The 24,647-nt window shown below is 40.3% G+C and overlaps 1 protein-coding gene across 1 annotated transcript; it reads right to left on the bottom strand.

The window, feature by feature from the left end:
* Positions 1-20,533: 20,533 nt before the first annotated feature.
* Positions 20,534-21,598, bottom strand: LOC110678612. Its single transcript, XM_021851723.1, has 2 exons — positions 20,809-21,598; positions 20,534-20,753 (listed from the first exon to the last, which is right to left on the bottom strand). Exons 1-2 carry the CDS (start codon positions 21,537-21,539, stop codon positions 20,546-20,548), a joined length of 939 nt encoding a protein of 312 aa, XP_021707415.1. The 5' UTR covers positions 21,540-21,598; the 3' UTR covers positions 20,534-20,545.
* Between the last annotated feature and the right edge of the window lie 3,049 nt (positions 21,599-24,647).

The raw sequence follows: 24,647 nt of genomic DNA, 5'->3' as shown, positions 1-24,647 counted from the left end.
GAAACTGACTGTGAGCATTGTCAAAAGAAACTTCTTTAACCGCTAGATAAACTAGGGGAGCAATCCTCTATGGCATTACTGATGAAATCTCTGTATATTTTCTGTGACAAAATGCCGTGTTGTTTCCTGGAGTTAATTGAGGTTTCTGGATCATCCGCAGAGAATCTTGTTATACAAAGCATGAGTGCGGTGGTGCTAGCGATTTTCAAACGTGCGATCACTCCTGATACCTATAATCTTTCAAAGCATTGCTGAACTGCCGTTATACGCATAATTGTCCCATGTTTCAAAATATGCAATCGAAAAAAACGCGTTTTAAGATTTTAACACATTTAGGCCTCGTATTGTCCAGGTGTGTGGTAAATTGAATTAAAATCTTTACAACAGTATTAAGAATAACGTGTTCATTAGAGTCAAGAGTTTTTATTATGGGAATGAAGTAAATTTAGCTACGAAATTCAAAGTGGGACAGTTATGCCTAGAAATACGGGGGTTTTGGCGAATTTCTACGCATAACAGTCCCACTGATGGTAGTGACCATATATGTACTAAGCATACTGCTGTAGATGACCGTTAAGGCACCTAATGACGGCTCAAGTGACATGTGCCAAACGGAGCCACGTGTGGGGAAGTGAAAAAAAAAACGATTTTACAGTTTGGGATGGAAAGCAAAATTTTCTGTATGTGTGATTATGAGACAATGTATGAGTTAGTGAAAGAAAGAGTGGATGAGTGAGTTAGAGAGTTTATAAGTTTACCACCAACATATTTGCCACTTGTACCGAAGAACCAATTATCCGGAATAACCCAGTTTGTGGCCAGGTCACCCAAAACCTCTTAAACTATTCTTCTTTTGACTTGACTTTGACTTCGTCTGGACTTCATCAAGTTTGATATGTCGCAAGATAGGTCTCAGAACCGCCAATATAACGGCCACCTCCCCTGGAGAACAGGGTATCCAAAACAACCTGGCATGTTATCAAGTCATCCAAGAACCCTTTGAATTACCCTTATTTAGCCTTGATTTGGGAATTTATGTAGTTTGATGTTGCCAGCTAGGTTTCAGAACCGATGGTTTAGAGGCCATTTCCCCTAGGGAACCGGGAATTCGGAACAATCCTAACATACATGTACATGTGGTCAAATCATTCAAATACATTTGAACCACCTTTAGACTTGATTTGCAAATTCATGAAAATTGATATGTCGCAAGCCAGGTTTCAGATTCGCCAATATAATATGGCCACTTCAGCCCACAACGGAACAACCCAGCATGTGGCCAAGTCATCCAAAAACGGTCGAACTATTTTTATTTAGACTTGGTTTGCGAAATCATGAAGTTGATTTGTCGCAAGCCATGGACTCGAAATTAAAGTGGTTACTTTTTCTTCAAGTGGGATTATTTCAGTACTCCCCGTGATGAATCCGAAATTAAATCCCTGGTTCTAAAAACTAGAAAAAAATTGTGATCGACCCTGAAAATTCAACTGAAATTCATTGAGAAATGGATGGGAAATAAAATGTTGATATTGAAAATTTCCATCAAATTTGACGTCAGGCCCGTATGAATGATGAATGCATCCCGATGTTACAAATATACATATAACAGGTTGTGTTCTACATGGAATGTAAAGCCAACGTAAAAAGGTGTTCAAAACGATTTTTCCAGACACCAGCTAATTCAAAACTGCCTACTGACTATTTTGTTCGAGATCAGCGCAGCGAATTGTATAGTGTGACAGTTATGCGTGGAAATTCAACAATGGGACAAATTGACTTGGCTTGCTTTTCAATGAGTTTCCGAACAAAGTAAATTTTTGGTAAGTGTTTTCTAAAACTATACGTAAAAATAAACTGTTTGATGACAAAAAGTAAAAATGCACGAAAAGTAACATGGGACAATTATGCGTATAACGGCAGTGAATATCTTGACGATTTTCAGAGCAATTCTCGGAGCAACTCCTGTGGGTACTGGTGCATTGACGATAGTCCTTAGTTCCCGAAAAATGATCTAAAAAAAATTCATAAAAATATTTGAAACATTTTTTGCAAAATAGTTGAAGGGACTTCATCGGAATATTTGAATGAAGCCTTACGCGATGACACATTTTTTTACGAATCTTCAGTTAGTGCAGAATACTTTTGCAATTAGTAGGGTAACTTCGAAACAAGGAAAAAAAAACTACATAAATTGACCTAATTTTTGCTATTCATCCATTTGTTGTTTAGAAATACATGAGGAAATTAGAACTACCTCAGTGGTTGTAAAGTCAAATAGTGCGGTACATTTAAAATGAAACATAAATATGATGGATTTTCATATTTTTAATATGAATGATCCCATAAACGAAAGCTTTCTTAGTGTTGTGGTAATGACTGGCACGGAAATTAGAGAGTTGAAAGCGAAGCGGTTCTAGTGACAAATACCTAGTTTTGGAAAAATCTTCTTTAAATTTTCCAGCTTTATTCGTTCTATACAAATTATATGGGAGTTAAAAATAAGCCAGTGATTAAGAATTATTTTATTTTCACTGCTGAGCGGACCATAAACTCAACCAAACCAAAGTAAAACTTAAACCTCTATGCGTTTGGGCTGCTCAAACAGAGTCATTTTCAATTTCCAGCCTTGGAACTGTGACTTCATGATTTTGAATACCTGTGACTCTGCTAGTTCAATTTCAGATGAATGACCACTCTGGCTCATTTTTACCAAGAAATAACCCAGGAATGACCACCGGAGATACCAGTATTGTGGGACATTTCAGTTTTTGTACCAAAACTAAGCATGCGACGACTCAATCTTCATGAATACCTGTGACTTTTAAAGTTCAATTATAGATGAATAATCACTCTGGCTAATTGTGACCGAAAATAACACCTGAAGTTCGTAGACACAAAAGTTAATTTTGTAACCGTTGGTCCCATAATGTATGCTTGTAGCTCCACCACAAGTATGCTTTCCTTTTCCTAATTTGTCCTTTATGAGTTCTTACCAAAAGTACCATTCGACCCTGTCCTAATTAAAAGAACTCAAACACTCATGTTGTCTGACAGTCACTCACCTGCCCAATTTAGTTCATTTGCAGCGGTTTGAATCTTAAACTTGTATGCAAGACACAATGTATAACGGCACGAAAGGTAACCCACGGAGGGCAATTTAACAAATGTTCGGCAAACTTCGTGCCCATTTCTCACATATTTAACGTTTCTGAGCTTGGCCTAAATCTAATTCTGCTTTTCTGTCCGTGACATTTCAAGGAGTCAGAAGTGCGCGACGTGTCCTTAAAATTTAAAGTGTGTATTGCACTGTATATAGTTGGTGTAAATTATTTAAATTATTGGTATATTTCTAGGATAAAACTTAAAAGCAAAAAACTAAAAGTAGTTAAAATCGCCTTAAATCTAGTATCACCAGTTATTAGTACGGTTAGTCTAGTGCGAAGAAAAGTTTAGGCATTGTGTGATAATGTGGTCTTTTGTTCTTTTATATAGTTGTAAACCTATTGTAAACACCAAAAAAGAATAGGAAACAATCGTGTGCCAACAACCATTATAAAAAGGTAATTGTAATCTAGATTGTTAATTATGCGACTAGATATAGTGGTACAAGCGGTTAGGGTATCACCCTATTTCGACAACCTTTTAATCTGCTTGGACAGGTCCGTCCAGCGGGCCTTTTTGGTTTCTCTGTTCAAGTGACTTATCCAGGACGATTGCTGGTAAGCCCATATTTTCCCCAGAGCCACCTGTGCGACATCCGAGGACTGAAGGATCGGTAAACGCCAAGAAATCTCGATTTACGACAAACGGACAGAAATTGTATCCCAGCCTTGGAAGACGACAAAGCTCTACATAAGGGAACCGTGTCCTGTTCAGGACGAATTAGCCACCGCCATTGTTGAACCACCATTTGTCACCATCGTCCAGCCGCCACCACCATTGCCATCTGCCACTTCCACCGCATGTCAACCCGCCGCCACCTTTATAAACCACTGCAAAAAGTGTTAAACCGCAAGTACCGCTAGCTAGAGTTAAGAGAGTGACGTCACTTCAATATTAAGCCAATGTTAGGAATAAAATCAGGCATGTTGTTAAAATTTGAATCAGTGGCATAGTTCTTTCCTAGTTATCCCTGATTTGGGTAATTTGCACCTCTTTTGGTTAGTTTCGGCTTTTCGTGTACATTAATAAGTCCCCCAGGCCTCGCCCTGATTGGACCGTTCTGAAGGGCAGATAGTGTGGTTTTTGAGCAACCTTTCCGTGAGAAGTCTGTGGTTCATCTTTCCAGCATAACATCGTTTTTTGTTTCTCCCAGCGATCCCACTCGGTGAACATAATTGTGATAGTGTGAGTGTAACCGACTGACAGCATAAGCGACCCTGTTAACATAATTACCGTAAATGGTAGTAATATTATCCTAGCCTAGCATAAGTGCATCTAGGCGAAATTCCTCCACTGAGCAGCGTGTAGGCTACATTTTGGCGCCCAGCAAATTCTACATTACAGTGTGTTACACGTGATTCACAACTTCAATCCCGTGGAGGGAGAGAAAAAAAAATCTAGTTTTTTTTCAAATTTACATCGTTCTCCAAACGATAGTAGTTGCTTTAGGATTTTCAAATTTTGTCGTGAACAAATGATAGTACATCAATTAGTTTTTCAAATTCAATTTGTCGTTTACCCACGATAGCAAATCAACTAGTTTATTCAAATTTTGTCGTTAATCAACGATTGTTATTACCTAGTCTTCAAATTTAAAAACTATAATCATGGATTTAGAATTTAGTCACCTGTATAAAAACTTACTTATTCATCACTTAGAGAGATCGGAGATTGAGCATGAACTAACTATTAGAGCAGTACAATTCGAACCTACCGAAACACGTGCCGCGATTCAGAGAAGATTACGCGACCGGTTAAAAGAAGAAAGAGAGAAAAGTCTAGCAGATTTAGACTTTATCAGATGTTTCAAATCCGTCGAGGCCGAAATCAAAGAGATAGATGAAAATCTTTCTCAAATTAGGAATTTTTTGGAAAACAAAACACGGTTCGAAGGAATTCGCGAGAGTTTAAAAACGCGCTTAGTACACTATTTCGAGAGAACAAGAAGAGTACAGCAAATTGCAGATAAAGAAGAAGATCTTCGAGACCTCGATGAACTAATTTGCACTATTAGAGAAAAGATGAACACGCACTTTCCATCCATAGGTCCAAATGAAGTAATTCAAGAGCAAGTAATTCAACAAATTGTCCAGACCCTTTCCGATTTGAACCTCATTCCGTCGAACACCAATGTAGGATCCGTAAATCAGTTACGCGAAGAAGCAAATGCTAATAAAAATGATAATTTGTTAGATGAAGCAATAGGAGGTAGTCAGCAAAGGGAACCTGCAAATCCTTCCGGTCGTCGTTCACTAAAATCTTTACGGAAAACTACTAACGTTCAGTCGGGATTGAACTCGTTAAATCGCGGGTCGAAAAGTCTCCTGATCTCCCCGGTACATTCCGGTGGTAGCTCTAAGGTCAGATCAGAACGGCTTATCAGTAAATTTTCTTTAGAACCGAATTCGAGTAGGAACAAAGTTCCACAACGCGAAACCTCCGATTCTGTTTCCAGTGTGGAATCAGATAGTTCGAATAACTCGGTGGTTCCCTCAGCGCGTTCGCGTCGTCATAGCCGGTATTCCCAAAAACGCAGACCGGTATCTGAGTGGAATCTGAAATACGATGGTAAAGATAACGGACAAAACCTCATGCGCTTCATTAAAGAGGTGCAATTCTACGCGAAGTCCGAAAAAGTATCCGATAAAGAATTGTTTCGTTCCGCGATATATTTGTTTAAGGATCAGGCTAAAGTCTGGTTCATGTCGGGCATTGAGAACGAGGATTTTTCCACGTGGAAAGAACTCTTATCGGAATTGAAACGCGAATTTCTCAGCCCTGACCACGATCACGTAAATGAAACGCGCGCAATATCACGCAAACAAGGACCAAAAGAACGATTTTCTGATTTCCTTGCAGAAATGCAACGAATCTTCAATTCCCTAACTAGACCCATGACGGAAAAGAAGAAATTTGAAATTGTCTTCAGGAATCTTCGCGCCGATTATAAGGCTCACGCGATCGCGTCGAACATTGATAACCTCGCGGACCTCAAGAAATTCGGTCGTCAATTAGACGCAACGTTTTGGTTTAAATTTAACGCGAATACGCAAGAAACGAATGGATCGCGAAACCGTGCGCAAGTGAACGAGGTGAGCTTCGGCCAAACACCCAGGCAAAACCCTCCGGCTGAAGATTCGAATAAAAAATTCAAATCTCGTCAATTTTACCGATCAAAACCCGAACGCTCAGATGAAGAACCCACTAAGAAGAAAACCGAAGAAACCGCGAAACCGCCAACATCAAAACCCCAAACGAGCGACAAAGGTTTGCAGGTCCTGGTTGAAAAGTATAAAGTACCCGCCCCAGGCACTTGCTTCAATTGTAGATTACCTGGTCATCACGCAGCTGATTGCGAGGGGCCAAAACACAAATTTTGTCGAAAGTGTGGTTTCTTAAACTACGACACTAATAATTGTCCTTTTTGTGCAAAAAACGCACAATAGACGGCCAGCAGGGGTGGGCTCGTCAGGAAAGGCATAGAAATCCCCTTAACACGAAGGACCTCAGTAATGCTTTACCTCATTATGGGTTCCACCCGTTTGAGAATAATGATTACGACCATGAACCTAAAGAGCTTGAAGAGTTGTTCATCCAATTACAGAATGATGAGCGGCCCTTCGTGCAAATAAAAATTTTCGAAATACCAATCACAGGCCTACTCGACAGCGGTGCACACCGTAGTATACTTGGAGCCGAATCGCATAAAATCATAGACGCCAGTAAACTCAAGCTTTTACCCACTAAAGTCGATCTTGTGACGGCTAGTGGCCAAAAACTCAGCGTCCAGGGATGTGTAAACCTCCCCATGACGTTCAATGGCGAAACGAAACTGATTGAGACTTTGGTAGTACCGGAGTTAAAAAGAAAGCTTATCTTAGGTACTGATTTTTGGAAAGCCTTTCAAATTGTGCCTTCAGTTTCCTCAAATACGGTAGAAGAACTTGAAGTACAACCACCAACTCCAGACTTGACCCTAGAACAACTCTCAGAATTAGAGTCTGTGAAAGCTCAATTTAAAGTGGCCGAAGAAGGAAAGCTAGATACTACTCCTCTCATTTGCCACCGAATAGAGTTATCTGAAGAGGCCAGGAAGAAATCAGCCGTTCGTATAAATCCATTCCCAACTTCACCTAAAAGACAAGAACAGATAAATAAGGAGCTCGATAAGATGCTAGAAGCAGGAATAATAGAACGCTCGTATAGTGACTGGGCACTACGATTAGTACCAGTCGACAAACCAGATGATTCGGTGCGATTATGTCTCGATGCACGGCTACTTAATGAGCGGACAGTCCGTGATTCATATCCGTTGCCACATGCCGACCGGATTCTTAGCCGGTTAGGTCCGTGTAAATATATATCCACCATCGATCTTTCAAAAGCCTTTCTACAGGTTCCTTTACACCCAAAATCAAAAAAATATACCGCATTTTCGGTACTCGGCCGTGGGCTTTTCCACTTCACGAGGATGCCTTTCGGACTGGTTAACAGTCCGGCAACCCTATCCAGACTAATGGACCGTGTCCTTGGTGGAGGAGAACTAGAACCAAAAGTTTTTATCTATTTAGATGATATCATCATCATCAGCGACACATTCGAAGAACATATGAAGTTACTCCGAGAAGTGGCAAGGCGTCTAGGGCAAGCTAACTTGTCCATAAATATCGATAAATCCAGATTCTGCGTTTTGGAAGTCCCGTACCTCGGATATATTCTGAGTACGCAAGGACTCCGGCCGAACCCTAACCGAGTGGAAGCGATTGTCAATTTTGAACGTCCAAACTCCCTCAAGGCCTTGCGACGTTTTTTAGGAATGTGCAATTACTATAGACGGTTTATATCCGGCTATAGTGATTTAGTACGACCCTTAACTGACCTCCTGAAAGATAAGCCAAAATCGGTACGCTGGAGTGATCCAGCTGAAAAGGCGTTCATCAAAGTGAAGGAGTTACTGATCAGTGCCCCAATCCTAACGAACCCAGATTTTAGCAAATCTTTCTGCATTCATTGCGACGCGAGCGACTCTGCGATCGCCGGCGTATTAACTCAATCACATGATGGAGTAGATAAACCCATTTCGTACTTTTCTCAAAAATTAGCAGGGGCACAACAACGCTATTTCGCCACCGAAAAAGAGGCCCTTGCTGTGCTAAAATCCATCGAAAAATTTCGGTGTTATATAGAAGGTTCTAAATTTACAGTGTATACTGACGCATCTGCCCTCACCTACATTCTTCGCAGTACTTGGCGTACTTCATCTCGACTGTGTCGATGGAGCATAGAGCTACAAAGACACGATATGATCATCAAGCACCGCCGAGGCGTTGACAACGTGGTGCCTGATGCTCTATCGAGGTCTGTTGAAGAGCTGTCTGCTTCACCGACAAGTCAAGAGTGGTATAGCAACATGATGCAGAAGGTTCAAACTGAACCCGAAAGATTTAAAGACTTTCGTATTGATAATGGAGTACTTAAGAAGTTTGTAGCCACCTCAAACGACCTCCTCGATTATCGCTTCGAGTGGAAGTTATGCCTCCCCTCCGATATGCGAGAAAAAGTTTTGGTGGAAGAGCATGACGATGCTCTCCATTTAGGAGTCGATAAAACCATAGCCAAGGTCAAAAGGAAATATTATTGGCCTCAGTTGACCAAAGATGTACGCTCTCACATCCAAAAATGCACGATTTGCAAGCAGAGCAAACCATCAAATCGCGCACAACACCCCGAAATGGGTAGACAAAGAATAACCACCAAACCGTTTCAACTAATTGCCTTGGATTTCATCCAATCCTTGCCTCGAAGCAAGACCGGCAACGCACACCTACTAGTCATAATGGATATATTTTCAAAATTCTGTCTTCTATTTCCGCTACGCAAAATATCAGCTCCACAAGTCTGCCAGATATTAGAACAAAACTGGTTCAGACGATACTCCACTCCGGAATACCTAATCAGTGATAACGCTACTACCTTCTTGTCCAAGGACTTTAAAGCACTTCTCGACAAATATGGTATCAAGCACTGGAGAAATTCGCGACATCATAGTCAGTCGAATCCAGTCGAACGACTTAACCGAACGATAAACGCGTGCATCCGTACGTACGTTCGTACAGATCAGAAAATGTGGGATTCAAGGGTTTCTGAAATCGAATTCGCTCTTAATAGTACACCACACGGTTCCACAGGCTTCAGTCCTTATAGAATTCTTTTCGGTCACGAAATTATAGGAAAAGGGGATGAGCATAGAATGGACAGGGATGTGGATGAGGTCTCGGATGAGGAAAGGGTAGGCAGGAAATTAGAAATCGATCGTTTAATCCACAATATCGTTTACAAAAATCTTCGAAAAAACTACGAAAAGAACGCGAACATCTACAATCTCAGGAATAAGGCTTCAACGCAATCGTACGCGGTTGGACAGAAGGTCCTGAAACGGAATTTCCAACAATCGTCCGCGATCGACTCCTACAACGCGAAACTCGGTCCGATGTACCTCCCATGCACGGTAATGGCTCGCATAGGAACGTCGTCCTACGAGCTGGCGAACGAACAAGGCAAATCCCTGGGAATTTTCTCAGCTGCCGACATCAAGCCCGATGATTCCTAAAACGAAAGAAAATTTCAAAAAAAAAACGTCCGATTCAATTTAAACGAATACTTATCGTTTCGATTCCCGAAAACAGCTGCGCAGCATAAAGTTATGTTGACCCGTCGCGACGTTCGCAATTCGGTGCACCTTGCGAATATAAACAAACATAATTAGGTCAAACAACCACGAAATTTAGTCAGCTCACGTTCTTGCTCAATAACTTACCTCTCCATAGTGTATACAGCTTCGTCAATAAACTTGGAAGGCAGTATCCAACACCGATCAATGTAAATAACACCGGCCAAGGAAAACGGAACTGCCGAGACTAGCGCGCGTAGGTCCACCTCCAAGATAAACGATGAAACTGCCAGCATTCTTTCACGATTCAATTTCACCTACAGATTAGATTTAATCACTTAACTATTCCGAATTATGTTTCACTTTAAGTTTCTGTTTACTTTATGTTGCTGATGTTGTAAATGATGAGTTTGACAGTTGTAATGTACGTGTGTTGGTAAATGACCTCTCACTTTCTTCCATTCACTGGAAAGAGTAACTCAGAGGCTCAGCAGTGTAGCCAGATTAATTTCCTCACAATTCGATTATTTATTCACGATAAATATTTCGAAATTGAAAACGGAAAAGACGTGTAATCTCTGTAGTGTCCCCAATACCAACTTCTAAAATGAATTTCATTCATTTTAAGAAGAGGGAGTGTGGGGTAATGTAACCGTTGGTCCCATAATGTATGCTTGTAGCTCCACCACAAGTATGCTTTCCTTTTCCTAATTTGTCCTTTATGAGTTCTTACCAAAAGTACCATTCGACCCTGTCCTAATTAAAAGAACTCAAACACTCATGTTGTCTGACAGTCACTCACCTGCCCAATTTAGTTCATTTGCAGCGGTTTGAATCTTAAACTTGTATGCAAGACACAATGTATAACGGCACGAAAGGTAACCCACGGAGGGCAATTTAACAAATGTTCGGCAAACTTCGTGCCCATTTCTCACATATTTAACGTTTCTGAGCTTGGCCTAAATCTAATTCTGCTTTTCTGTCCGTGACATTTCAAGGAGTCAGAAGTGCGCGACGTGTCCTTAAAATTTAAAGTGTGTATTGCACTGTATATAGTTGGTGTAAATTATTTAAATTATTGGTATATTTCTAGGATAAAACTTAAAAGCAAAAAACTAAAAGTAGTTAAAATCGCCTTAAATCTAGTATCACCAGTTATTAGTACGGTTAGTCTAGTGCGAAGAAAAGTTTAGGCATTGTGTGATAATGTGGTCTTTTGTTCTTTTATATAGTTGTAAACCTATTGTAAACACCAAAAAAGAATAGGAAACAATCGTGTGCCAACAACCATTATAAAAAGGTAATTGTAATCTAGATTGTTAATTATGCGACTAGATATAGTGGTACAAGCGGTTAGGGTATCACCCTATTTCGACAACCTTTTAATCTGCTTGGACAGGTCCGTCCAGCGGGCCTTTTTGGTTTCTCTGTTCAAGTGACTTATCCAGGACGATTGCTGGTAAGCCCATATTTTCCCCAGAGCCACCTGTGCGACATCCGAGGACTGAAGGATCGGTAAACGCCAAGAAATCTCGATTTACGACAAACGGACAGAAATTGTATCCCAGCCTTGGAAGACGACAAAGCTCTACATAAGGGAACCGTGTCCTGTTCAGGACGAATTAGCCACCGCCATTGTTGAACCACCATTTGTCACCATCGTCCAGCCGCCACCACCATTGCCATCTGCCACTTCCACCGCATGTCAACCCGCCGCCACCTTTATAAACCACTGCAAAAAGTGTTAAACCGCAAGTACCGCTAGCTAGAGTTAAGAGAGTGACGTCACTTCAATATTAAGCCAATGTTAGGAATAAAATCAGGCATGTTGTTAAAATTTGAATCAGTGGCATAGTTCTTTCCTAGTTATCCCTGATTTGGGTAATTTGCACCTCTTTTGGTTAGTTTCGGCTTTTCGTGTACATTAATAAGTCCCCCAGGCCTCGCCCTGATTGGACCGTTCTGAAGGGCAGATAGTGTGGTTTTTGAGCAACCTTTCCGTGAGAAGTCTGTGGTTCATCTTTCCAGCATAACATCGTTTTTTGTTTCTCCCAGCGATCCCACTCGGTGAACATAATTGTGATAGTGTGAGTGTAACCGACTGACAGCATAAGCGACCCTGTTAACATAATTACCGTAAATGGTAGTAATATTATCCTAGCCTAGCATAAGTGCATCTAGGCGAAATTCCTCCACTGAGCAGCGTGTAGGCTACAATTTGGACATTTTGAGATGTTAAATTTGTGAAAAATAATGGAATCGTTCTGATGAGCTTTGATCTCACGACCCCCAATACGCTAGACTGGGCGCGTTTATCAACTACGTCACAGAACGGGTAACGATTCTACAGCGTAGTCGTCCAACCTGAAACCTGAGGACCTGAGTGGACTTTTATTATTATTGTATGAGAAAAGTAACATACCCGGAAACCAGGAAGATTGACTCGTCAATTTTCTTGTTATGGTATGAAACCTAATGTACCCCACGATACGGGTTTCTTCGGTGGACATTCCTGGGTTATTTCATTGACAGCATGTCTAGTTTTGGAACAAAATCTGAAATGTCCCACAATAGAGATAACACTGATGGTCATTCCTGGGGTTTTTCAGTGGTAATAATGAGCCAGAGTGGTCATTCACTTATAATTTAACTAGAAGAGTTACAAGTATTATAAATCATGAAGAATGAGCCATCGTATGCCTAGTTTCGGTACAACAATTTAAATATCACATAGTACGGGTATTTAAGGTGTAATTCTTAAGTTATTTTGGTAGTACGGGTTGGACTCGATTATCCGGAGACTCGATTATCTGGTGACTCGATTATCCGGAATTTTAGACTCGATTATCCGGAATTCGTTTTTTGATGTTCTTGTTTTTCAATTTTTATGCATAAATCTGAGATAATTTGGTATTGCAGTATACAATATGAATGGTTTTGCAGTTTTGAACGTATTTAAGACCCCCCTTTGAAAAAGTGGTTTTTTGTGTATGCTGATCAAAAAAAAAATCTCCCTTGTCGAGACCCCTACAATTCCAAGAAATAATTTCTGGCTACGCCCCCACATCATACAAATAAAACAACGAAAAATATAATATTTAAGTCCTTTTATCGAAGATTTCAATTTTTTTTAGTGATTCGATTATCGAATCCTCCGATTATCTGGAGTGAAAAAAAAAATCGTTACCCGGGATAATCCAGTCCGACCTGTACAGAAGAACCAAAGTGGTAATTTATCTATAATTGCACTAAAAATGTCACAGTTATTCAAAGTCATGAAGATTGAGCCGTCGTATACCTAGTTTTGGTAAAAAACTGAAATGTCCCTCAATACGGGTATCTCCAGTGGCCATTCCTGAATAATTAAGGTGGTCCCGAAGAGCCAGTGCTCATTCAGCTATAATTGAATAAGAAGAGTCACAGGTATTCAAAATCATAAAGAATGAGCCGTCGCATGCCTAGTTTTGGCACAAAAAATTAAAAAAACCACAATACGGGTAGTAGTCATTCCTAGGTTATTTCGGTGGTCCAGAAGAACCAAAGTGGTCATTCATCAATAATTGAAATAGAAAAGTCACAGGTAATCAAATACATGAAGATTGAGTCGTCGCATGCCTAGTTTTGGTACAAAAGCCTAAATATCACACAACACAGTTATCTCCGCTGGCCATTCCTGTATTATTTTGTGGTAACAATTAGCCGGAGTGATCATTCATCAATAATTGAACTAGAAAAGTCACAGGTATTCAAAACCATGCAAATTGAGCCATCGCATGCCTAGTTTGTACAAAAACTGAAATGTCCCACAATACGGAGATTTCCGGTGGCCATTCCTGGGTTATTTCGTTGGGCCAGAAGAACCAAAGTGGTCATTCATGAATAATTGAACTTCCATAGTCACAGGTATTCAAAATCATGAAGATTGAGCCGTCGCATGGCTAGTTTTGGTACAAAAACTGATATGTCCTACAATATGGGTATTTTCGGTGGCCATTCCTGGGTTATTTCGCTGGACCAGATGAATATTTGAACTAGCAGAGTCACAGGGATGCAAAATCATGAAGATTAAGCCGTCGCATGGCTAGTTTTGGTACAAAAACTGAAATGTCCTACAATATGGGTATTTTCGGTGGCCATTCCTGGGTTATTTTGGTAGGCCTGAAGAACCAAAGTGGTCATTTATCAATAATTGAACTAGCAAAGTCATAGGTATTCAAAAACACGAAGATTGAGCCGTCGCATGGTTAGTTTTGGTACAAAAACTGAAATGTCCTCCATTACGGGTATTTCCGGTGGCCATTCCTTGTTTTTTTCGCTGGGCCAGAAGAACCAAAGTGGTCATTCATCAATAATTGAACTAGCAGAGTCACAGGTATTCAAAATCATGAAGATTGAGCCGTCGCATGGCTAGTTTTGGTACAAAAACTGAAATGTCCTACAATATGGGTATTTTCGGTGGCCATTCCTGGGTTATTTTGGTAGGCCTGAAGAACCAAAGTGGTCATTTATCAATAATTGAACTAGCAAAGTCATAGGTATTCAAAAACACGAAGATTGAGCCGTCGCATGGTTAGTTTTGGTACAAAAACTGAAATGTCCTCCATTACGGGTATTTCGGTGGCCATTCCTTGTTTTTTTCGTTGGGCCAGAAGAACCAAAGTGGTCATTCATGAATAATTGAACTTCCATAGTCACAGGTATTCAAAATCATGAAGATTGAGCCGTCGCATGGCTAGTTTTGGTACAAAAACTGAAATGTCCTACAATATGGGTATTTTCGGTGGCCATTCCTGGGTTATTTTGGTAGACCTGAAGAACCAAAGTGGTCATTTATCAATAATTGAACTAGCAGAGTCATAGGTATTCAAAAACACGAAGATTGAGCCGTCGCATGGTTAGTTTTGGTACAAAAACTGAAATGTCCTCCATTACGGGTATTTCCGGTGGCCATTCCTTGTTTTTTTCGCTGGGCCAGAAGAACCAAAGTGGTCATTCATCAATAATTGAACTAGCAGAGTCACAGGTATTCAAAATCATGAAGATTGAGCCGTCGCATGGCTAGTTTTGGTACAAAAACTGAAATGTCCTACAATACGGGTATTTCCGGGGGCCATTCCTGGGTTATTTCGCTGGGCCTGAAGAACCAAAGTGGTCATTCATCAATAATTGAACTAGCAAAGTCATAGGTATTCAAAAACACGAAGATTGAGCCGTCGCATGCCTAGTTTGTACAAAAACTGAAATGTCCCACAATACGGGGATTTCTGGTGGCCATTCCTGGGTTATTTCGCTGGGCCAGAAGAACCAAAGTGGTCATTCATCAATAATTGAACTAGCAGAGTCACAGGTATTCAAAATCATGAAGATTGAGCCGTCGCATGGTTAGTTTTGGTACAAAAACTGAAATGTCCCCCAATTCGGGTACTTCCGGGGGCCATTCCTGGGTTATTTCGCTGGGCCTGAAGAACCAAAGTGGTCATTCATCAATAATTGAACTAGCAGAGTCACAGGTATTCAAAATCATGAAGATTGAGCCGTCGCATGGCTAGTTTTGGTACAAAAACTGAAATGTCCCCCCAATACGGGTATTTCCGGGGGCCATTCCTGGGTTATTTCGCTGGGCCTGAAGAACCAAAGTGGTCATTCATCAATAATTGAACTAGCAAAGTCATAGGTATTCAAAAACACGAAGATTGAGCCGTCGCATGCCTAGTTTGTACAAAAACTGAAATGTCCCACAATACGGGGATTTCTGGTGGCCATTCCTGGGTTATTTCGCTGGGCCAGAAGAACCAAAGTGGTCATTCATCAATAATTGAACTAGCAGAATCACAGGTATTCAAAATCATGAAGATTGAGCCGTCGCATGGTTAGTTTTGGTACAAAAACTGAAATGTCCCCCAATTCGGGTACTTCCGGGGGCCATTCCTGGGTTATTTCGCTGGGCCTGAAGAACCAAAGTGGTCATTCATCAATAATTGAACTAGCAGAGTCACAGATACTCAAAATCATGAAGATTGAGCCGTCGCATGGCTAGGTTTGGTACAAAAACTGATGTGTCCCACAATACGGGTATTTCCGGTGGCCATTCCTGAGTTATTTCGGTGGGCCAGAAGAAGCAAAGTGGTCATTCATCAATAATTGAACTAGCAGAGTCACAGGCATTCAAAATCATGAAGATTGAGCCGTCACATGGTTAGTTTTGGTACAAAAACTGAAATGTCCCACAATACGGGTATTTCCGGGGGGCATTCCTGGGTTATTTCGCTGGGCCTGAAGAACCAAAGTGGTCATTCATCAATAATTGAACTAGCAGAGTCACAGATATTCTAAATCATGAAAATTGAGCCGTCGCATGGCTAGTTTTGGTACAAAAACTGATATGTCCCACAATACGAGTATATCCGGTGGCCATTCCTGAGTTATTTCGGTAGGCCTGAAGAACCAAAGTGATCATTCATCAATAATTGAACTAGCAAAGTCATAGGTATTCAAAATCATGAAGATTGAGCCGTCGCATGCCTAGTTTTGGTACAAAAACTGAAATGGCCCCCAATACGAGTATTTCCGGTGGCCATTCCTGGGTAATTTCGCTGGGCCAGAAAAACCAAAGTTTCATTCATCAATAATTGAACTCAAAGAATCACAGATACTCAAAATCATGAAGATTGAGCCGTCGCATGGCTAGGTTTGGTACAAAAACTGATGTGTCCCACAATACGGGTATTTCCGGTGGCCATTCCTGAGTTATTTCGGTGGGCCAGAAGAAGCAAAGTGGTCATTCATCAATAATTGAACTAGCAGAGTCACAGGCATTCAAAATCATGAAGATTGAGCCGTCACATGGTTAGTTTTGGTACAAAAAGTGAAATGTCCCACAATACGGGTATTTCCGGGGGGCATTCCTGGGTTATTTCGCTGGGCCTGAAGAACCAAAGTGGTCATTCATCAATAATTGAACTAGCAGAGTCACAGGTATTCAAAATCATGAAGATTGAGCCGTCGCATGGTTAGTTTTGGTACAAAAACTGAAATGTCCCCCAATTCGGGTACTTCCGGGGGCCATTCCTGGGTTATTTCGCTGGGCCTGAAGAACCAAAGTGGTCATTCATCAATAATTGAACTAGCAGAGTCACAGATACTCAAAATCATGAAGATTGAGCCGTCGCATGGCTAGGTTTGGTACAAAAACTGATGTGTCCCACAATACGAGTATATCCGGTGGCCATTCCTGAGTTATTTCGGTAGGCCTGAAGAACCAAAGTGATCATTCATCAATAATTGAACTAGCAAAGTCATAGGTATTCAAAATCATGAAGATTGAGCTGTCGCATGCCTAGTTTTGGTACAAAAACTGAAATGGCCCCCAATACGAGTATTTCCGGTGGCCATTCCTGGGTTATTTCGCTGGGCCAGAAAAACCAAAGTTTCATTCATCAATAATTGAACTCAAAGAATCACAGATACTCAAAATCATGAAGATTGAGCCGTCGCATGGCTAGTTTTGGTACAAAAACTGATATGTCCCACAATACGGGTATTTCCGATGGCCATTCCTCAGTTATTTCGGTGGGCCAGAAGAACCAAAGTGGTCATTCATCAATAATTGAACTAGCAGAGTCACAGGGATGCAAAATCATGAAGATTGAACCGTCAAATGCCTACTTTTGGTGCTAAAACTTTGTGGTCCCATATTGCGGGTTTCCCGGTGGCCATTCCGGTGCTCCAAAAGGACCAGAATAACCATTCATTCATTCTTTCGGCAAAATACATCCAACCATAAAAAATGGTAAAGAATTGGACACAATTCATTTGGTTTTGGGGTTCAAATCTGAGTAATTTCATCGAATTGTCCAGATTGGCCACCTCCCGGGACTCCAGGAACCGGTTCCGCATTGACCTTACTGGACCGATTTTTTTAGGGAATATGCGCCGACAATTGGTTCCTTATTACAGAAAAAAATTATGCCAAAATATCCATCAACCGAATAGCACCGATGTGAATTACATATACAGAACTGCGATAGAAGCTTACTTTTCGGATGTTCCGGGTTTCCGGAACCGGGTATGAATAACTAAGTGATTTAAGAATCTCTATTTACAGTCCACGTGAATACCTGTTCAACAATATGAGGACGGTTCAGATTACTTGTTTAGTTACGAAACTACAGGTCGTCAAAGTAAGGGTCTCTAAAGGGACTTTTTTCATATGTAGCAGATTCCCGGTGGCCACAGTGACCAAATCCGGAACTCCGGGAGGGTTTCTGAAACTAGACATGTGTGCCCTTCATTTAAGCCCAACAGAACTAAATTCGGTCAACACACTGATTTTTGAAAAGCTGTTTGAATTTTCGGGTCGAAAACGACCCTAAGTCACAATTTGTAACTTTTTGTTAGGGACTAAGGAAGGTTAATTCTTGCAGGATGTATATAATGCACTATGAACTAAATCCACCCAAATTTTCATTAAATTCTACCCAACGGTTAAAAAGTTAGAGCAATTTCATAGTGTGGCAATTTAATCGTGGACACCCTTTATATGAAATACTTCGTAATCTTACAAAGTTTCCGGCAAAACGTGGCAGTCTCCTTGCTATACGATTTGAAAGAAAACCTGGACGCCTCGAATGAAGTTCAAATTCTCCTGTCTAAACCAATTAGATTCGGAAATACTGATCATGTTTGGCGGCACCCTTTGCTTTCTCACTTGAATCATGAGCTCGGACTAGAAATTACTTCGATTTGCTACTCGGAAAATTTGGCTTAAACTTCGAACTGATTTCTCAATTCCTTTCAATTTTCAACATTTATCCATTTCACTTTTAGAAGGAAGCTATTCGAAGAAACGCCCTTTTATATTTTTACCGCGTTAAGCAATAGTTTTAAAAACCACTTTTGTGGAACTTATGTATTTAAATATTCATCCTTCTTTTTGTTCGTGGTGTCAACTATAATCAACGAAGAGACTTACTTCCAAGAAGGTTTTCCACCGAAAATAAAAAAAAAATTCTTTCACCAACGGATCCAAATAAAAATCGAAGGCACGAATCTTAACAATCATTGAAAATTGACCAATAGGTATTTAAAGCATTAAAAGTAGATTTGAAAAGTGTTGTTTATGTAGCACTGAGAAGTACTGTCTTATTGCTTTAGGTAGTCTCAAAACAGAAAGAATGATCCTATAACATTTCCCCGAATAACAGTACTCAGAAAACCATCACCCCGAAACTCAATACCCCGAATGGTCAAGTTCTCCGAAAACCAATACTCCGAATAGTCCGTTACCCCGAATACCATTTCCCCGAATGGACTATAACCCTGAATTTTCTTGCCACGAAAAATTCAAAATGAAGATCCGGCAAATGAGCACCCTATATTTTATAGAATAATAAGTTGAGTATATCATATCTATATGAATAAAAATGGAATGTTGTTTGTATGTCACGAAATGGCTTACGAACGGGTCAACGGATTGGAATGATTCTACCTCCGTTTTGTTCGTCAAGGGTCCCGACGTTTTTGTGTGTATAAAAATCCCAGAAGAGTCACCGGAAAAGTTGGAAAAAACGTGCTTAAACGGAACTGTCATTTCGTATGGGACGATCAATATCGTTTTTCAACAGCCTACTTGATGGCTAAACGAAGTTTGCCGGGACCACTAGTAGAATAATAAGTATATTTTATAGAATAATAGGTCGAAAGGTGGTGAGAAGCTACAAGTTTATTATATTCAGAAGCATATTCAAATTTAGTGACCCAAGATTAGTATATTGATTTGTTTTTGTAACAATTGATCAACAATTCATGCCAAAATGGGATCTATGGTTCTTTTTTTTTTTTTTTTTTTTTTGAAGATGATTTTAGACATTAGAATAGTTTTTAGTAGTCATTTAATTTCGATACACGAGTCAATGAGGTCTACTGTTGTACCGTAAAACGGCGTAACTTTGATAGTTTTTTTGGAATAAAATATGATTATGAATATGGATTTTTGTTTTAAAGCTTTCAATTTTATATTTTTAAAACAAGTACTGGCATCTTAGTTAGCGATTACATATGAAAGGTTGCATAACGATACATTTTGAATGCACCTATAATTTTTCATAAAATCGAAAGTTGATTTTCAATTCTGGAATGACTTTGATTGTGGTTATATAAACACATGTAAATCCACAACCAATCCACTGTTTGGCATTATTGCAGTAGGAACTGAGTAATGCATTGCAGTACAGAACTTATAAGAAAAATACTCAAAATAGTGTTTTAGTTGACACAAACATGATAAACACCGTTACATGTCAATATGAACTGGTACAAAATTATATTTCTGAAAGCATATTGATCGATTCTAACGTTTCAACATTGAACTCAACATAAACTAATCGTTTTTAGAATAAAAATAAGTATTTTTTAAAAAAAAAAATATTACGATAAATATATAGGGCGTTGCATACCTCTAGGCGTTTTAAAATTAAATTAACGTTATATGGAAATTTCTGACTTTGATTACACAAATGGCCCCAAATTGTAAAAACGCTTTTCAAATTCTACTCTACCTAGACTATCATGGGTAAGTGACCAACTTTTCAAAACTTCATCGAATAATGATCGTACAATACATTGTTTGAAAGCGTTTCAAAAATTCTAAAAAACAGGTTACTCCAGGTTACAGAAAACTATCTCACATAAAAACAAAGTTGACTTTAAAATTATTTATTTCATAAACGATCGCAAAACCTTTTCATGAGCCACTTTCAAAGAATTCGTCTCCGGATCATGAATACCCGTGAACACGTCCAGCAGCGAATTCCGGCACTCGTGGAACACCAAATGACACGGGGCGCCTTCCCTTCCCAATTGCTCCGCCCGGTAATACTCATTGTCACTATGCTCCGACGGTGGTTCCGAAGTACTCGACGGCCTAAAATTGACATTGTTAAACGTGATTCTAGAAAACAATGTTCTCCAAGACTTACGTAAAAACAATGTGCAGCAACTCCGCAAACACTCCACCCGTATGGGTGAACTCTGCGCTGGCCGCTTCGCAAATGCTCCGCAAGACACATTCTCGACCTCCTGAGCCATACTGTTCACCGAGATACTCCATCGACTTGTACGCCATCCACCTCGAACTATCTGCATTGTAACCATCGGACATCTTCGACTCCAAATTGGACGGAGGCATCATTTGGCTCACCGTCTCGTACGATTTCTCCTCTTCAGCATCCAGCCAATAGTCATCGCCTCCGTCTTCAAAATAGTCATCTTCATCTCCAGCTCCGTTGTCCAACTTTTCTGGAAGAGGCTCCACGTCGACTTGGACGTCCTTAGCCGTGTACGCTTCGTAGTGTTCCGCATCCGGAGCATTGGTAGCCGCTTCTCGCTTTTCAAAAGATCTTCGAGTATCATTCCAACCTTCCAAGTACACCGGTTTGTAGTCGTCGACCTTGGTCGGTAGAAAATATTGGGCCTTTATTACCCATCCGGTAGTTATGGACTCGGGAGTGCCCAACGGTATACCGATACCACTGATAAGCTGATGACGAGTGGGAGCCGTAGGCGGCATGATCAGGATTGGTTTTCCATGGAAGAAGAACCGCCCCTCATCTGTCCCACTGGCACTTTCACCATTTAAAGCTAAGGCACTTGCAAACAGAAGATGGACGGCCAAAAGTCCAAACGGATAAGATTTCCTGTTCGGCTGCATGATTGCGACTGATTGAGCATCCAAAGACAATAGGGAAACAAAAGCTACATTCTGATGTAGAGCTAATTAACCGGCTGGGAGAGGACGACAGAGAGGTGGTGAAATGGTGTAGAATATGGGCATCAACGATGATATTGAACAGGTGAAATTAGCACCAATTAGAGGGTCTCGAAAAATAGAACCGTTTACAACCAGACTATCCTCGGTTGGGTTCGTACTTTCACTGAGTAAATCTGGGTCAGATATGTTAACGGAACACGTATTGTGACCTAGATCAATTTCAGTGAAATATTTTTCATTCACGATATTGCTTGCATTGATTTCTTGGCAACAAGATACATTACATGTGTATCGATTGGATTTGGATTGGATTCGGATTGGATTTGGATTGGATTTGGATTGGATTTGGATTGGATTTGGATTGGATTTGGATTGGATTTGGATTGGATTTGGATTGGATTTGGATTGGATTTGGATTGGATTTTGGATTGGATTTTGGATTGGATTTGGATTGGATTTGGATTGGGATTTGGATTGGATTTGGATTGGATTTGGGATTGGATTTGGATTGGATTTGGATTGGATTATGGATTGGATTTGGATTGGATTTGGATTGGATTTGGATTGGATTTGGATTGGATTTGGATTGGATTTGGATTGGATTTGGATTGGATTTGGATGGATTTGGATTGGATTTGGATTGGATTTGGATTGGATTTGGATTGGATTTGGATTGGATTTGGATTGGATTTGGATTGGATTTGGATTGGATTTGGATTGGATTTGGATTGGATTTGGATTGGATTTGGATTGGATTTGGATTGGATTTGGATTGGATTTGGATTGGATTTGGATTGGATTTGGATTGGATTTGGATTGGATTTGGATTGGATTTGGATTGGATTTGGATTGGATTTGGATTGGATTTTGGAATTGGATTTGGATTGGATTTGGATTGGATTTGGATTGGATTTGGATTGGTTGGATTTGGATTGGATTTGGATTGGATTGGATTGGATTTGGATTGGATTTGGATTGGATTTGGATTGGATTTGGATTGGATTTGGATTGGATTTGGATTGGATTTGGATTGGATTTGGATTGGATTTGGATTGGATTTGGATTGGATTTGGATTGGATTTGGATTGGATTTGGATTGGATTTGGATTGGATTTGGATTGGATTTGGATTGGATTTGGATTGGATTTGGATTGGATTTGGATTGGATTTGGATTGGATTTGGATTGGATTTGGATTGGATTTGGATTGGATTTGGATTGGATTTGGATTGGATTTGGATTGGATTGGATTTGGATTGGATTTGGATTGGATTTGGATTGGATTTGGATTGGATTTGGATTGGATTTGGATTGGATTTGGATTGGATTTGGATTGGATTGGATTGGATTTGGATTTGGATTGGATTTGGATTGGATTTGGATTGGATTTGGATTGGATTTGGATTGGATTTGGATTGGATTTGGATTGGATTTGGATTGGATTTGGATTGGATTTGGATTGGATTTGGATTGGATTTGGATTGGATTTGGATTGGATTTGGATTGGATTTGGATTGGATTTGGATTGGATTTGGATTGGATTTGGATTGGATTTGGATTGGATTTGGATTGGATTTGGATTGGATTTGGATTGGATTTGGATTGGATTTGGATTGGATTTGGATTGGATTTGGATTGGATTTGGATTGGATTTGGATTGGATTTGGATTGGATTTGGATTGGATTTGGATTGGATTTGGATTGGATTTGGATTGGATTTGGATTGGATTTGGATTGGATTTGGATTGGATTTGGATTGGATTTGGATTGGATTTGGATGGATTTGGATTGGATTTGGATTGGATTTGGATTGGATTTGGATTGGATTTGGATTGGATTTGGATTGGATTTGGATTGGATTTGGATTGGATTTGGATTGGATTTGGATTGGATTGGATTGGATTGGATTTGGATTGGATTTGGATTGGATTTGGATTGGATTTGGATTGGATTTGGATTGGATTTGGATTGGATTTGGATTGGATTGGATTTGGATTGGATTTGGATTGGATTTGGATTGGATTTGGATTGGATTTGGATTGGATTTGGATTGGATTTGGATTGGATTTGGATTGGATTTGGATTGGATTTGGATTGGATTTGGATTGGATTTGGATTGGATTTGCATTGGATTTGGATTGGATTTGGAATGAGCTTCACCAACACAATTTGATTATCATTAGGCATTTGGATTTGAACTGACATTGAAATTCGATTATTGGTCTGATAGAAACTATCAATTTATGTACTTATGAAAGTGGGTACGTAAGCCGAATCATATGTGATAACTACAAACGAAAACAGCTATTGTCACTTTAACTCTGTGAAAAATGAAAGCTTGGTGCTTCTATTTCCACTGGTCCGTTGCAAGCTTTAGTTCTAAATTCAATTCAACCACGAATAATACTCATTTCGGTACCCAAATATTTTGGAAAATGTCTAAGCAACTACAGATCCAATCACTAGTTGCGATTTCAGCTGTTCTGGTTACAGTGACAAACTCCATAAGTGCAAGAACCGCCGAAGAAGGCCGCTACTATGCCCCGTGGCTCATATTTCCGCCGACGGCACCCACCCGGCATCAACTGATCAGCGGAATCGGCATTCCTCTGGGAACTCCCGAGTCCATAGTCAGCGGTTGGGTTCTAAAGGCCCAGTATTTCCTGCCAACCTCGGTCAACGACCTGCGCCCCATCTACATGGAAGGCTGGAACGACAGTCGAAAATCAATCGCAAAACGAGACTCCGGCGCAGTCGTTACACCACTGGAACCCTACAAAGTCTCTCAATCTGACGGAATGCAGGTCAATTCGGAACCGCCGACGGATGAAGACGATGGCCTGTTCGACGATGCCGACGACGAATACTGGTCGAAGCTGAATGAAGAACAGCGTTCAGTTCACGACGATACTCAGCAGCAATCGACCTCGATGGATCCGTCGACGACCTCCGAAGGATACAATACGGACCAGTCACGCTGGACAACGTACAAGGCCTTGGAGCAGATCGGAGGAATCTACGGCGCGGGAGGACGAGAATGCGTATTGCG

Source organism: Aedes aegypti, chromosome 3 (assembly GCF_002204515.2).
Source record: "Aedes aegypti strain LVP_AGWG chromosome 3, AaegL5.0 Primary Assembly, whole genome shotgun sequence".
NCBI classification, from domain to species: domain Eukaryota; kingdom Metazoa; phylum Arthropoda; class Insecta; order Diptera; family Culicidae; genus Aedes; species Aedes aegypti.
Note: the sequence above shows the minus strand (reverse complement) of the source record. Positions and strands in the feature narration are given on the sequence as shown.

Bases quoted from the DNA above. Each gene is read 5' to 3' on its own strand.
- LOC110678612 (XM_021851723.1), bottom strand. From the start codon at position 21,539: ATGCAGCCGAACAGGAAATCTTATCCGTTTGGACTTTTGGCCGTCCAT. The intron at 20,754-20,808 runs GTAAGTCTTGGA...TGTCAATTTTAG, and splicing joins TTGCTGCACATTGTTTTTAC to GCCGTCGAGTACTTCGGAAC.